This window comes from Lipomyces doorenjongii (genome assembly GCF_038497915.1).
Source record: "Lipomyces doorenjongii strain NRRL Y-27504 unplaced genomic scaffold V1508scaffold_24, whole genome shotgun sequence".
NCBI lineage: Eukaryota > Fungi > Ascomycota > Lipomycetes > Lipomycetales > Lipomycetaceae > Lipomyces > Lipomyces doorenjongii.
The window spans coordinates 75,349-89,441 of NW_027118091.1; the positions used below are offsets into that span (position 1 = coordinate 75,349).

The following is a 14,093-nucleotide window of genomic DNA, read 5'->3' on the forward strand; positions in this document are numbered from 1 at the left end:
CTGGGCGCTAAGATATTGTTCGCAATGTTCAAAGCCCGGGGTTTGGCGGGCGTCTAATACAAGCGATTAGGAAGCATCATGTAATCATGTAAGTACATCTAATAAGCAGAACTCGTAGTATCTAATACATTCACAAGAAAAGATATAAAGTGCACTTCCTTTAACAAACCAAAATACAACTTATATGCATGCAAGTCAGCCACGAAATGAGCGAATCAATAAGTGACCATTAACAATAGACACAAACAACACGTCGATCATCTATGGCTTGCATCTACCAGTGAAACGCGGGTAAAGCGAGCAGTCACGGACAGTGAACCTGTCACACAGCCACGCAAGAATACGCTCGGTTCCTAGACCATATCCACCGTGTGGGCAAGTACCATATACTCTCTGATCGTTGAACCAATAATATGGAGTGGCATCCATGTTCTCACGCTTGTATCCCTTCATGAGCTCGTCCAAGTCATAAATGCGCATACTGCCTCCCACAATCTCGCCAACGTTGGGCATTAGAACGTCAACAGACTCGGTGACACGTGAATCATCGGCGCATTTTTGCATGTAGAATGACTTGATCTCCACCGGGAATCGAGTGAGAAGTATCGGCTCATTGATCTCGTCCGTCATCTTCCGCTCGGCTGCTTCAGCAATGTCATCGCCGAACTTAAATGTCTCGCCGTCTTCATTGAGTACACCGTGCTCGTTTAGCCACTCAAGCGCGGACTCATACGTCATTCTTCTAAACGGCAGTTGCGGGGCCACGAAGTTAGGGTTGAGCTTCTTGACAATGGCAGCAATCTCCTCGTCTTCGAGAACATATTGGACCGTCTTCGTGATGAAATTCTCAATGTGTGATAAAAGGTCGTCGAATGTGAGGAAGGCGAGCTCGGCCTCGACGTGGGTGTACTCGCTGAGATGTCGACGAGTATGTGAGCGCTCAGCACGGAATGATTCCTGGATACAGAAAACGTCTCCAAGCGCAGGCAAGCAAGTTTCCAAATAAAGCTGAGAAGACTGGGTGAGGTAAGCGTCCTCGCCGTAGTACTTAAAAGCGAAGAGGGTACTGCCACCTTCGACTTGTGTCTGGACCATACATGGAGGGGTAACTTCGAGGATTCCAAGTTCTTCGTATACCCTGCGGAAACTCCGTAGCAATGCCGCACGGACCTTGAAAATACCAGTCAGCGTCTCTCCGCGAAGGACAAGGTGTCGGAGATCAAGCAAAATGGATGGATCAGCATTTTCCTGCACTCGGTTGGAAATAGCGTCGTCCCCTCCAGGAGCGAGGCCAACGATTTCATAATAGTCAACAACAAGTTCATGGTTTCCAGGTGCGGATTTGCCTTCAGGAAGAGGGTGAATGATGCCATAGATTGTGACAGTGGACTCGAGAGTAAGAGTGATAGTCGAATAAGCATTGGCCTACATATGAATTAGCCAGTACTAAAGGTCTAGAATCCAGTCAATTGAGCATACCAAATCACCTGAAAGTACGCACTGTAGAAATCCGGTCCCATCTCTGAGCACCAAGAACGCCAGACCCTTTTGCAGTCGCAGACGATGAACCCAACCGTGAACAACCACCCTGGTTTCCCGGTGAGCAGCACCGTCTCTGATCTTGATGTGCTTCGCCTCAGGGAGTGACAGGTCGGGCTTGACAACAATCTTGGAGGCCTCTTCAAGTCGCTTGGCCTCATCAGCGTCCTTCTTCACTTTCAGCTCTTCAGCCGCCTTGGCCTTCTTCGCGAGACCATCAGCGCCCTTTTTGGCCTTTTTGAGAGCAGACGCAGATATGGGCTCGAATGGTGAATCGGCCTGACGGCGAAGGTAGTAAGCAGGAGCATTGGGAAAAGTGTAGACTGCAAATGCAGCGGATTTCACTGGAGATGTGGTGGACGCCCCAGCGGAAATAACGTCGACGCCTGTGAATTCGTCGACGAATATGGTGCCCGCGGGAGGCGCAGGGATGTCCTCGAGGGACAGTTTTCCGATAGCCGGGGAAGCCATGCTTACAGATGATGGCGAAGAAGTGAAATTGAAGGCAATGTCAGCGATATAGTAATACAGAGGCGATTATAAAGTCGAAATGGAATAGAGTCACTTATATCCTTATTAAAGTTGGACTAAGACGAAGAATTATTGTGCAGGGTCATGTTACCCGGCCTCTGAACTCGCGCGTTCAGGAGTCACTCTCGGGCGTGCTAGTGCGTGCGTGAGGAGATCTTGCACCGCGTAGATATCGTCCTGCAGATAAAGGTAGGAGGCTATTTTGGATCCCCTTATGCAGAACCCTAGCCCGACCTTCTCAGGTACGTTTCCTATCCTATGCGTCCATATTCGTGTACCAGCACTGATTGAGAGAGGGTACGAGAGTGCGCAGCAGCCAGCGTATAACAACTGACGGCCGAGCTCTGTACTCGGCCATTGGCTTTACGGGGACTAATACCATGTTGGCGTCGGCCAATTGAGAGCCGTCTCTATAAGTATCTGTCGGACTTAGACTCGTGGGACCGATGTTACGCAGGCGTTCTGGGTCCTGCGCGGGTCCAGGAGAATTCTCAGGCGGTGCTGTGGCTGGTGGTGGCTCGTTCAGGGCATCTTACTTGCCGCGACTGGCATAAAGTCCACAGTGTGTGCGAACAAGCGTCCTCTAGGACGCTCTCGTCCTGTTCGCTGGCCGACGTCTCTTCGGCGTGTCCCTGCGTGTTGCGCTCCCTGCCATTTGTTTATTATTCGCCAAGTCCCTTTCACCCACGACTGGACCAGCTCTCCCTGGTCTCTTTATTTCTCTTACCCTTTTCTTTATATTTATTATTCATTTTTCTGTTTTTTTGTTTCTTTCACGGTCGTACCAGCAGTCCACTATTCATTCATTCCGAACCTTGTCCCTCGTTCAGCCTTCATCGCGCCTGACCTTGGCCTCCCCTCCACCAAAAGGCCGCCATTTATTGCTTAAAACAGCCTCGGAAATACTTTTGGCATCAGCTCTACAGTAATTGTCTGTGCTCTGCCTTTCAACAGGCCCGTTACCTTTAACGCTTGAGCTCGACAATAAGAGGTTGCAACTCTACTACGTTCTGGAGTTCACCTCCTTTGACCGTTCCCACTGACAATAGTTCGTTGCTGCCCTTCGCACTGTCTTGCAACACGCTCTTTTGGTATGCTTCTTTTATTTCCTCGTCAATTGGCTTTTCGCCTGCCGCGCTGCACCTATAATGCCCACATTGCCTTGTATCTGCTCTACTTCGGCGCTATCGGTGGCTCGTGCCCCGGCACCTTGTCGCGACTGCCGCTGCGTTGTTCCCCATCACTTACCGTTCCCCATCACCTATGCGCTCGATAACTGCAATGGATGCCAATTGACGGGGACTCGTATGATACATGCCTCCAACTGACGTCCACTAGGCTTCTAAGTAATCCACCCAGTCAATCCAGCTCTAGCGTCTCGAGGTGACGCAGTCAACGACTACTTGTGAAGCATAATTTTGTTGGAAGCGACACACCAGCGGCAATTTTCGTAGCCTGCAAGCGCTCATCGTTGCACGAGAATTTCAAAAAGCCGGTCAATGGTCCTTGGTACTACCTCCTCGGCGGCGTCATCCACTCCTTCTAGTTCGACAGTTGCTACTGGTCCTAGCAGCACAAGCAGTAGTACTGGTCACGGTGCTACATCTACTGAGCGAGGTGTCACTTCTGGCCCTACTGTCCGCGGTACTAGTGGCGTTCACAGCAGCATGGTTTCTCCAGCTGCGCAATATGACGTTCAATTTACTCCTCTTCTTCCTAGTCAATTGCTTCTCGGTTCGCCGTTTCAGCCGGGAACTCCCTCAGCTGCATTCTCTAACCCTCAAATCGCATTCCCCACCTCGCCAACAATGAGTCCAGGTGCGTTTAGTCCGACAGACCAGTACATTCCGTACCAATCGTACATGGACCTTGCAAGTCTCGGTGACCTCACCGCTGCGGCTGCAGCTGCGGCTTCCCCACAAGTGGTTCAGGCCTCACGGACAGTCTACCTGGGCAATGTCCCGTCTGAGACTACGGCGGAAGAGCTGCTTTCGCATGTCCACTCTGGTCCAGTAGAGTCTGTGCGTATGCTTCCTGAGAAGAACTGTGCATTCATCTCTTTCCTTGACATAGCCTCGGCCTCTCATTTTCATTCTGATGCAATTCTGCGAAAGCTCTCAATTCGAGGACAAGATATTAAGGTCGGCTGGGGCAAGCCCTCCACTGTCCCCATGAACGTTCTCATGGCTGTTCACCAGTCCAATGCGTCACGAAATGTGTACCTTGGAAATTTACCTGAGGATATCACAGAAGAAGAGATTCGGGAGGATTTGGGTCGGTTTGGATCTATAGACACGGTTAAGCTTGTGCGAGAGAAGCCCATTGGATTTGTCCATCTCTTGAGTATCTCTAGCGCCATAAAAGCTGTTCAACAATTACCTCAGGAACCAAAGTGGGCGAACCGAAAGGTTTTCTATGGAAAGGACCGGTGGTATGTAATGTCGTCAGTTTTGGTGTGCTAGACAAATGTCTAATATCGATTGGTCAGTGCCTACGTCTCCAAGACCCAGCAACAGAATGCCGCACAATTCCTTGGAATTTCTCCTGGATACGAGCATCTAGTAGCCGGCGCTGATAGGGACATGATCTCCAACGCCCTTGCTCAGCAATCTGCTGCGGCTGCAGCCGTCGCGACGACTGCTGGTGGCATGGCAAACTTGGGGAACCGTACAGTCTACTTAGGCAGCATCCATCCCGAGACTACAATTGAAGAGATTTGCAATGTCGTTCGAGGTGGTCTGCTACATCAAATCCGATATATTCCCGACAAGCATATATGCTTTGTGACATTTGTTGATCCTACCGTTGCTGCGCAGTTCTTTGCTATGTCGAACGTCCAGGGTCTGATGATTCATAATCGACGTCTGAAGATTGGATGGGGTAAACACTCTGGACCTCTCCCAACTGCTATTGCGCTTGCCGTGACTGCGGGCGCGAGCAGAAATGTTTATATTGGTAACATCGATGAATCGTGGACCGAAGAACGATTGCGTCAAGATTTTTCGGAATACGGCGAGATTGAGCTTGTTAATACTTTGCGCGAGAAATCTTGTGCGTTCGTCAACTTTACCAACATTGCAAATGCGATTAAAGCAATCGAAGGCATCAAGCAGAAGGAGGAGTACCGGAATTTTAAGATTAATTTCGGAAAGGATCGGTGTGGAAATGCGCCTCGACCTATGAATATGAATTCTGGTCATCACTCTCATCATAATGGAGCGAGCAATGGAAATGTCCCAGTCGCTGGTGAGTCGTACAAAGAAGTGGCTGTTAGTCTGACGATCTGTTGCTAACATTGTTACAAGCAGTAAGCCCAGTAAATAATGCAGGCGCCGCAACCTCCCCTATAGTCGATGTCTCTGGTTCAAGCTAACGTGTTTATACTGTATATCAATTCGATCATTTTTGACTACCTTTATGACAGATAAATTGTGTCATATATAGCCGATGCCTTGGTTGGACGTCTCACAGTCTCGGTAAAGGCTGCGCTCAATGACCGATTAACTTATGGGAAACTTGCACATTACTTGCGCAACCATAACTTGACCTAACGTTGGTTAATCGTTTTCTTATCATTTCGTTTCAGTAGGAAGGAAGCTACGGCATAGACTCTGCAATTATAATTTCTCATGTATTTTTTGCCACATATATTTATAGATTATCATTTGTGTTTTTATGTGTTTTAGAAAAGTTGTGTTTTGTGTCTGTTTTGTCTCGTCATTTGCTGTTGCATGTGTTGTTTGATCTTTCACCTTTTTTACTGTCGTCGTCACAAGATCTGTAAGTCATTGAATTTTTGCAAGTGTCAAGTGAAATTTTTGTGATTGTCTATGATAATGTCTATTTGGTTATTGACTGGGACTGTGGAAGTAGAGGAAGAGGTATAGAATGTGCATAGAGCAAAGAATAGTCATAATGCCTGGAGACCAGTGATTTCGTCTAGCATTCTTCATTACTAATAGTACAAGCAAGAAAATCCAAATATTGCATGGCGTCAGACAGCAAAACCTTTCGCTTCCTCGGGCGAATCCACGTTACAGAAATGAAGAGTCACTTCCTACGGGCACGGTCTCAACCTCCAAATCCCACTCATCAACTTCTTTGAATTTTTGCCGTAACCGCTCACTTTCCATCGCTCTCAGCGTTTCCGAAAAACCATGTCCAAAGTCATCTTCAATCTCAGCGTTCGATACCGCGTCGTCAATATCTTCGTCCCGATCCGTATCATTGCCATGTCGAGTCGCGCAATTTATAGTGCCATGTAATGGGTTTAATCTCTGCACTGATTTCGACTTCTTGCCACGTTTCTTGGAAACTTCAACTGTCTCAAGGTTCTCCTTATTACTGTGTACTTTCTTTTTCTCTGTTTGTTTTGACCTTGTATGTTTGCGTCGCCTAATAGATGCATCCTTGTCGCTAGTGTCCTCAGTACTCTCGTCAAACTGCAAACTCTGCATCCTTTGCCGTCGCCGACGCGTAGGCCGCTGAGGAAGGAGCTCTGTTAGCTGTGCAGTAGTAACCCCACGCAATTTCTTCTTCTCTTTTCTGCTTTTCTTCACAACTGCGGCCGAGTTCTCTGAAGCATTGTTAAGTCCCTCGACAATAGGCGAGTCAGGATCCCTGGGATTCTCAAAGCTAGTTATAAATGCTTTGGCAGGTGATGGCGTCCTTCCCAATTCTGATAATGGCGAAGATGGAGGTAATGGAGATGATAGTGTACCTGGGTCAACGAGCTTGCGGTGTGTACATTCTCCATCGGTTTCTTGGGCAGAATCGACAGGTCCAGAACGTGGTTTTGATTCGGACGCATTCGATGCTGCTGATGATAAGGTGGATGGCAGTGAAGAAACTGGTTTGGCAATTCTTATACCTCGGATCTTAGCGAAGCCGAATGGGTCGGACGTTGATGACTGCGAAGATGTGGTTGACCGATTGTCGGCGTCAATGTCTTCCTCGCCTTCTTTGATATCACCAGCTAAGACAACATCAGAGTGTATCTCTTGCGAAAGAAGGCTCTGTTTGCCCCGTGTAACTCTCCGTTGCCGTTGTATTCCTATTGCAATGTTCAGCACCGCAGCTTTCGGTGTCGAAGTGGTTCTCGGCAAGAACGCGCTGTCATCCGCATTTAGCTCGTCAGCTCCACCGTTCTCCTCTTGCAATATTTCAAGTATTGCGTCCTCGTCCTCAGAATCGGGAATCACCAGCTCATGTTTCTTTCGATTCCCGCGACCCGGGGGCGACGACGGAAGCCCCGATGAGGGTATCGGCAGCGTCGCGACGGTAGACTGAGTTGACGTTTCGACGGACGGCGGAATTATGTTTTCATCGGGGGCATGTGCTACTGATATCGTGTCATCTACGACACGAGTATTGGACTTGATCAGATTAATTTTCCGGCGTCGTGGTGCGCGTGGCATTGTGTAGCTGGCTGTAAGAGTCCTGTTGGAAGAATATCACAAATTTGGTTATCGAATATAATTGCTGACAAAATCGTAATTAGACTTCTATCACGAATACACGCAGATGTGGTGTGCCAATTTAATACTCAAATTCTCCGATCGACAGCAGTGACGACGCACCCTCCCTCGGCGTTTTGAGCGCGAGTTTTGTTTTGCTTCTACGCAACGTATGTGAGGGTTAGGGTTCAATCACGACGCGTGCGCACGTGAATGTATATAAGGCGTACCCAATATCGTGACCTACCCGTGTAAGATACAGAATTGTGGCTGCGGTATGCTAATTTGATGGCCTCCTATTTGTCGGACTGACATGGAAAATTGCACAATTTACCTGACTGCAAATCCAAAACATGCAACGATAAAAGACATTTGCCGTCTCAATATTCGTCCCTTCAAAATCCTGCGGTGGTGCATTGTGGCTGTGCACTTCCAGGGTCCGTGTGGCTCGTGACGTAGTCACGTGCGTGCAATTTTTCGACTTCAATTTTCCAGGACGTTAATACAAATCGCCAGCTTTGATCGCGCAAATAATCAACGGAATAGTCATTCTGTGCTGTACCCAGCGGATAGGGTGTTATATGAGCTTTGCGACACTCCAATTTGGTGCAACTGAAGTGAGTACCAACACAGTGAGGAAGTAATGGGGGATAAAGATAGGTATTACGTATCAGGACGGTAAGTTTATTCCAATACAATTTTCCACTTCAAGATTAAATCCACGGTAAAATTACGTCGAATATAGTGGAGATTAACTAATGGGCATAGATCGTCGTCATACAGACCCAATGGTTACTCGGAACCATATGTTGACCGTCGCGACCGGGACTACACCCCACGAGTTCCTGCCTCCACGTCATATCGCGGACCGGTAAGAAGTTCAGATTACGATCATGATCACGATGGGGGGATGTATCACAGAAGAGAATACGACGACTACAGACCTCCTAGAGGGCGAGATTATGACGGTGATAGATCACCGCCACCAAGGCGAGAAAGGAGTCCGTGGGATCGAGAGAGAGAGAGAGAAAGAGATCGAGACAGAGAAAGAGATAGGGACAGAGAAAGAGACAGAGAAAGAGAAAGAGAAAGAGATCGAGATCGAGATAGAGATCGTAGTTATAGACCACCTCCGTCGTCCTCCTCAAGAGGGTCGCCACCACCTAGCGCATCACGAGAGTCAGGTAGTCGATGGCCGCTGTCTGGGCCTCGCAGGGATCGAAGTCCCTACAGAGGTGACAGGAGCCGGTATTATGATAGGCCCAGCAGATATTCGCCGCCACCACGGAGTCCACCGCCACGGCGTCAATACTCTCCAAGACGGTCGTCGAGAAGCTCGAGTCCAGGATCATACCAGAGTCCCCAACCACCGTCTTCATCGTCTTATTACCCCAGCAGTTCAGCTCGCAGGCGGTCTCGGTCCCCTCCACGGCGTCCGAAAAGTCCTCCACACAGAAGTCCACCACCGCCTAGACGGCAACTGTCGCGAAGTCCTTTAGGTCCCCCTCGAATTGCGTCTTCAGACGATAGACGTCGGGATTCACAAGCGGAATACTCCTCGCGATCGAGAACACCGTCCAGTGCGAGAACCAGCGGGCATAATTCTCCACCGCTGTCAGGTAATTATAAGGATCGTCCAGCGGCGTCCGGTGAGTCCTCGCCGGGATTAAGAAAGTCACCGTCAGTGTCAGGTTCCTCCGCTCCACGGCGACAGCAGGCGCCCGCAGCCACGAGTACGCCAGCACCGCCAACTGGGCCGCGAGCATTAGCGAGTGTCAGAAGCACAAGCACGCCAGGCCCGTCTACGACTGCGGCGTCAGATAATCCGTCGTTGTCTTCACAGGCGTCGGCGGGCTCCGGGTCCGTAACGCCAACCGGCCCTGCACCGCGGGGTCCCAGCCAATTCTATAATGCGCGCGGGCCCCAGTCGCAGACTTTCGCTGCATCTCCCTCTCTCGGCCAGCGATCGTATTCCATGCCACACGGACGTGCTCATCATATACACATCCCACCGCACGTCGCCAGTGGAGAGAATTCAACCGCCGCCAGTCCACCAATCTCGACCCCGTCCGCTGGCGGTCCAACCGGATCTGAAGCGACAGCAGCTGCTCCGCCTATTGCTCCTAAGGCGATGATGAACAGTACCTCTACGACACCACTCCCGCGTACACCAGCAGGTTCTACGATCCCTATTTCACGTCGCAGCTCATTCGCGCCTCATGGGTTTACGAATCAACATCGCGAAGCAAAGTTATCGCCTTCTATAACTCCAGACACAGATAAAGAGATCGCACGGTTGAAGAAGGAATACGCGAAGCTGGAAGAAGAGGATAAGACAGCACAGGAGAGGAAGCGCTCCGCGTTGGCCTCATGGGATAAATTGGTCCGGGAAACTCAGAGGGAAACATTTAGGGTTGAGGTTGCGGAGCAGCAGTTGCAGGCGTTTGGGCATTAATATTGTGTAGTGTTATGAATGTGGTGAGTTGTATGTGTGGTTATCGTTTGAATGTATTTTTATGTACATTGATTTTGGGTGCTATCACGCTTTTCAGCACATTGTTCTAAAATCTCTGGGTGCTGCGGATTATAGTATTTTTCTGCACTCGATTTCGCTTCTCCCAATGTCTTGTCCTAAAGCACAATAAAAATCCTAGTCCTCGTCAGCAATCAGTCGTCCTATCACGCGACTGCGATCCTACTCACCAACTTCTGCATCTGGGAAAGTACGTCCTTGGTAGACGCAGCTAAATTCAGACATCTGCTATATGAGCCAATGCTTCGATTAAATACTACTAAATCATTACTCACTTCCGCCCATCCTCTTCAGACCGGCACAACTTCGTTTGCCGATCGTCTCTATATCGGCAACCACATGATCAGATCCTGCTTCCACAATAATACCATTGTACTTTAACTCACCCGTCAAATATGTACCGCTCGTTAGGTTTCTCGTCCACGAACTGTCTTATTTTCTGAGGAACATGGTTTGTCTCCACAAACGAAGCTGTCTCTGGCATCGCTTGGGTGATGCTCGGAAGTGGTGGATTGCCAAGACCTGGTGCCAATTGTGTGTTCTTCGGACTATTATCTTGGAGCTCTGGATTGTTTAGTGGGCTTATGTCACTGTTGGAACTAACCGTGGCCGATTGCGAAATGGGCGACGTTGGAGTCTGATTCGGCGTAGTCGCATTGGTATTATCTTCCTTGGACGATAAGGATACTTTGAGCGTATCCGCTATAATTCCAATGACACCAGGACTCATGTTGACCCAATTATGTTCTATACTAGGGACTGAGGAGGCTCGGTCAGGATCTTCACTGGATTTATGCAATTGGACTGCGTCGATCCCAGAGCCGCGAAACTATATGGCATGACGTCATGTCCCTTGCGAGGAACCTACGTTAGCTAAACAATCACTGAGAGCGACTCAAACTCAAGCTCCTGCCTGTCTGTTGAATTAACAAAATTAACACAATCAAAGCAAAGAAAAATGTATTTATGGGCCGGCCACAAACATAAACATAGTAACAAGATTCTCGGCATTTACCGATCGATACTTGTCGGCGTTCCTCGAAGTATATCTACGTAAATCTTCTCGCGCACGAATAACAATGACTCCGCAACAGCAAGTGCCTTACGATTCTGGAACAGCGCTTCGGCACAAGTGAGCCAAGCCAGCAACTGTGGTTGCCCTGTTCTTCTTGTCACGGCTGGGAATGGGGTCCGGATGCGATTGCTCACGGTTGGAGCACGCGCCTTAGGTGGTCTTCAGGTGCTGAGGCACAATGACTTTCACTTATGGCTGCTCGATGACACGGGCAAGGAAAGATCGGCAAAGGGCCCACCATGGACCAAACGAGCTTGCCCAGAAACCCAAGAATATCAGACTGTACCCGACGACCGAGGAGATACTCAAAAGGTGGATTGGCACGGCGCGTTGGACATACAAAGAATGTCTCCGGGCGCCATGAAGGTCGAAGGGGTCCCTCGATCGAAGACGGCGTTGAGAGCCAGGGCGATCAACGACGAGCTCTTGGTGACTCCCTGCCACATCCGGGACGCGGCTCACCCTGCGATGGATGACCTCCTGAAGCCGTTTGCGGCTGGACAGCGGCTAGGTACAAGAACCTCAAGAAGCATAGAGATAACGTACCGCTCTGGAGATGTCATCCAAGCAAGTGCTGGTCGTACCGAAGTGGCAAGTACGCCTTTCCTCGGCACATATGACAGCAGACTGGTGAAGTAAAGGTGTACAGGCTACTCAACCGCTGTTTTCCTGGACCGCTTAGAGGCGGTGGAGAGTCTGGGGTTTCGACGAGTGATATCTCTAGATCCGGAGTACGGAAGTTTTTGACGGGGCATACGCCGCATGGTGAGGTGGTCGCGCTAGAGCATTGCGATATCGTCCAAATCCACACGTTGGTACTAGCTGGACGACCTGCAGAGCCGGTGATCGGCAGGCGAAGGGGCACAACACACAGAAAGAAGTGACGGATGACGAAGGCAGATTTTATATCCCGGATTCTTTGTTTTTCCACTGCGTTTTTGTTTTGCCCGGAGGATTTCCCCACGTCCTTGTCCAAATGGATATTCCTTTCTTCGCGAGAATCTACACACATGCGACCGTACTACTAGGCGTTGGGCGTGTAGCGTGCATTGAAGCTTGTCACCTTGTCATTTGGCATACAAGGTGTTATCGGATCTCGGCGATTTCTTCCAAATGTTCAAATGTCGAGATTTGGTAACGTCTAATACAGCAAAACAGTCGAAACACATGGCAAACCGCACCGTACGGACTGCTCGCGCTGGATGTGAGTCATGACAAAACGTGGCATAGAAATACAATAGCATCTTATTGAGATACAGGAACCTAATGGCCGGCTGGCTTTTCACCAGTCAAGCTCGCGACGAATTCCTTCGCAATGTCACCCAATCCAACCATGCACACCGTCTGCCAAACACCCAAGCCTATTCGAGGAGTCACGCCTCTAAATAGGCCCTTGATACCGTTCTGCGAGTAAATGTACTTCAGTGTCTTTGCGACAGTCAAGTTCTTTGGCCGGTTTGGGTCTTCAGTCTTACTTTGCATCTCAATTCGAACAACCTCAATAGGCTGGTTCCAGGCGCTCAAACCACCACCAAAAACAGATGCCAAAATCTTCTCGTAAGCACTCAATGGCTTGTCGTCAGCCTTTCCGGTAACCCTCCGAATTCCAACTTCAGTTAATCTGGAAAGTCCGAATCGGCTAGCCCAGTTTGTGCATTGTCGAATGGCAACAGCGTTGACTCCCTTGTTGATACCACGGATACCCTCGCGCCTGTAAATATCCATGAATACAGTCATAGTCGATGGAGGCTTCACACCGGTAGCAGCCTGCTTGTGACGAGTGATTTCGACAGTCTTCATGCATGTGCAGAAACCGACAGTGAGATATGCCTGAGCGAGGCCGCCTACAATGGCACAACTAAAGTTAGATGGCTATATAGCAGGTAAAGCTGTACTTAAGAATACATACCAAAGAAACCGCCTGTCATGCCCGCAAGGAAGGAACCAGCACCGAAACTTGATGCCCGGTACTCGACTTCGCTGGAGACAAAGAGCAGCACAGCACCCTTAGTCGAGGCCTCAATCCATGCCTAAATAGTGTCATTAATAATACTTATTCCCATTTAAACCGGCAGGCTGGGATCGCATCTAATCTGCAGGCCGCAGAAGAGTCTGCGAATGTCCAGATTTAGCTCCAGAAACCGAGGCAGCAAAAATTCAGGAGTCGAGCCTTCATGGACATTTTGGGATATAGGTCTAGAGTATCCGACAGGACCTTCTCGGAAGTAAGACTATGAAAGTGGCAGAGATCCGTGCGGCGCGGGCCGCAGGTCCCCGGTCCCTTCCGAATACCTTTCCTTGTCAACCCCACGGGCCGACAAAAGAAGACAGCACCGAAGATCCTCCGCGTATCAGACTAAAACTAGATGAAAGGATCCAGAGCGAACAATTCACAGCCTGCCGGTAAAAATGATAAAAAGAAAATTACTCACCCATGGAATCAAGCCTTGGTAAAAGCCGAACAGACCACCTCTACTCCAAATTCGAGCAATTGCGCGAGGAAAGGTGTCACCTCGGTTAGCTGCCATTGTGGTCTATAATACAAATTAGTATCTTCGGAACGACTGTAAGCGAGAGGACGCCACAAGATCGCAACGATCCGCCGCCAGCGTACCTTTGTGACCTCGAGAGGTTGACCCAACGTAGTGACTCTGTAAAGGTAACAAATCAATATGAATCCCATGAATAGAATTATATTAGCACGACTCGGCAACTTACTCGAACATGTTCAATCCAGCACCTAGCAGGATATTCGACCAACTGACGGATTTTTTCTGAATTTTCCCATCTGGGCCAATAGCAACGCCTGAACCACCTGCGGGAGCCATTGTGTGCGCGGTGTTGTGAAGGGAGCGTGAATAAACCAGATAGTGCGGGGAATATGGAGGTAAGCGAAGCGCAGCGTAAGCGACAGGTATGTAGAGCTCGTATAAGATCCGTCAAGATGGCAATCAACGAG

The 14,093-nt window shown here is 49.3% G+C and overlaps 7 protein-coding genes across 7 annotated transcripts; 3 read left to right on the plus strand and 4 right to left on the minus strand.

The window, feature by feature from the left end:
- Window positions 1-59: 59 nt before the first annotated feature.
- V1508DRAFT_386332 (uncharacterized protein) lies at window positions 60-2,469 on the minus strand. The gene is made up of 2 exons (XM_066937815.1): window positions 1,480-2,469; window positions 60-1,425 (listed from the first exon to the last, which is right to left on the minus strand). Exons 1-2 carry the CDS (start codon window positions 2,008-2,010, stop codon window positions 262-264), a joined length of 1,695 nt encoding a protein of 564 aa, XP_066795827.1. The 5' UTR covers window positions 2,011-2,469; the 3' UTR covers window positions 60-261.
- A 1,100-nt stretch (window positions 2,470-3,569) lies between these two features.
- V1508DRAFT_432562 (uncharacterized protein) lies at window positions 3,570-5,443 on the plus strand (the record flags this gene model as incomplete). Its single annotated transcript, XM_066941955.1, has 3 exons — window positions 3,570-4,501; window positions 4,559-5,316; window positions 5,379-5,443. The coding sequence occupies 3 exons, from the start codon at window positions 3,570-3,572 to the stop codon at window positions 5,441-5,443; spliced, it is 1,755 nt and encodes a 584-aa protein (XP_066795828.1).
- A 455-nt stretch (window positions 5,444-5,898) lies between these two features.
- Window positions 5,899-7,638, minus strand: V1508DRAFT_417321 (uncharacterized protein). Its single transcript, XM_066940332.1, has one exon. The coding sequence runs from the start codon at window positions 7,485-7,487 to the stop codon at window positions 6,105-6,107; it is 1,383 nt and encodes a 460-aa protein (XP_066795829.1). The 5' UTR covers window positions 7,488-7,638; the 3' UTR covers window positions 5,899-6,104.
- A 790-nt stretch (window positions 7,639-8,428) lies between these two features.
- On the plus strand, window positions 8,429-9,025 carry V1508DRAFT_354712 (uncharacterized protein; the record flags this gene model as incomplete). Its single annotated transcript, XM_066936927.1, has 1 exon — window positions 8,429-9,025. The coding sequence occupies one exon, from the start codon at window positions 8,429-8,431 to the stop codon at window positions 9,023-9,025; it is 597 nt and encodes a 198-aa protein (XP_066795830.1).
- A 989-nt stretch (window positions 9,026-10,014) lies between these two features.
- Window positions 10,015-10,843, minus strand: V1508DRAFT_417324 (uncharacterized protein). The gene is made up of 4 exons (XM_066940333.1): window positions 10,446-10,843; window positions 10,335-10,382; window positions 10,230-10,284; window positions 10,015-10,176 (listed from the first exon to the last, which is right to left on the minus strand). The coding sequence occupies exons 1-4, from the start codon at window positions 10,787-10,789 to the stop codon at window positions 10,111-10,113; spliced, it is 513 nt and encodes a 170-aa protein (XP_066795831.1). The 5' UTR covers window positions 10,790-10,843; the 3' UTR covers window positions 10,015-10,110.
- Window positions 10,844-11,021: 178 nt separating this feature from the next.
- V1508DRAFT_125187 (uncharacterized protein) lies at window positions 11,022-12,085 on the plus strand. The gene has a single exon (XM_066935934.1). The coding sequence runs from the start codon at window positions 11,255-11,257 to the stop codon at window positions 11,771-11,773; it is 519 nt and encodes a 172-aa protein (XP_066795832.1). The 5' UTR covers window positions 11,022-11,254; the 3' UTR covers window positions 11,774-12,085.
- Window positions 12,086-12,397: 312 nt separating this feature from the next.
- Window positions 12,398-13,962, minus strand: V1508DRAFT_354598 (mitochondrial carrier domain-containing protein; the record flags this gene model as incomplete). Its single annotated transcript, XM_066936922.1, has 5 exons — window positions 12,398-12,978; window positions 13,044-13,164; window positions 13,567-13,668; window positions 13,749-13,785; window positions 13,853-13,962. 5 exons carry the CDS (start codon window positions 13,960-13,962, stop codon window positions 12,398-12,400), a joined length of 951 nt encoding a protein of 316 aa, XP_066795833.1.
- Window positions 13,963-14,093: the final 131 nt, after the last annotated feature.

Bases quoted from the DNA above. Each gene is read 5' to 3' on its own strand.
- V1508DRAFT_386332 (XM_066937815.1), bottom strand. From the start codon at position 2,010: ATGGCTTCCCCGGCTATCGGAAAACTGTCCCTCGAGGACATCCCTGCG. The intron at 1,426-1,479 runs GTATGCTCAATT...ATTCATATGTAG, and splicing joins GCGTACTTTCAGGTGATTTG to GCCAATGCTTATTCGACTAT.
- V1508DRAFT_417321 (XM_066940332.1), bottom strand. From the start codon at position 7,487: ATGCCACGCGCACCACGACGCCGGAAAATTAATCTGATCAAGTCCAAT.
- V1508DRAFT_417324 (XM_066940333.1), bottom strand. From the start codon at position 10,789: ATGAGTCCTGGTGTCATTGGAATTATAGCGGATACGCTCAAAGTATCC. The intron at 10,383-10,445 runs GTGAGTTAAAGT...TTGCCGATATAG, and splicing joins GAGCGGTACATATTTGACGG to AGACGATCGGCAAACGAAGT. The intron at 10,177-10,229 runs GTGAGTAGGATC...GACGAGGACTAG, and splicing joins TTTCCCAGATGCAGAAGTTG to GATTTTTATTGTGCTTTAGG.
- V1508DRAFT_125187 (XM_066935934.1), top strand. From the start codon at position 11,255: ATGCGATTGCTCACGGTTGGAGCACGCGCCTTAGGTGGTCTTCAGGTG.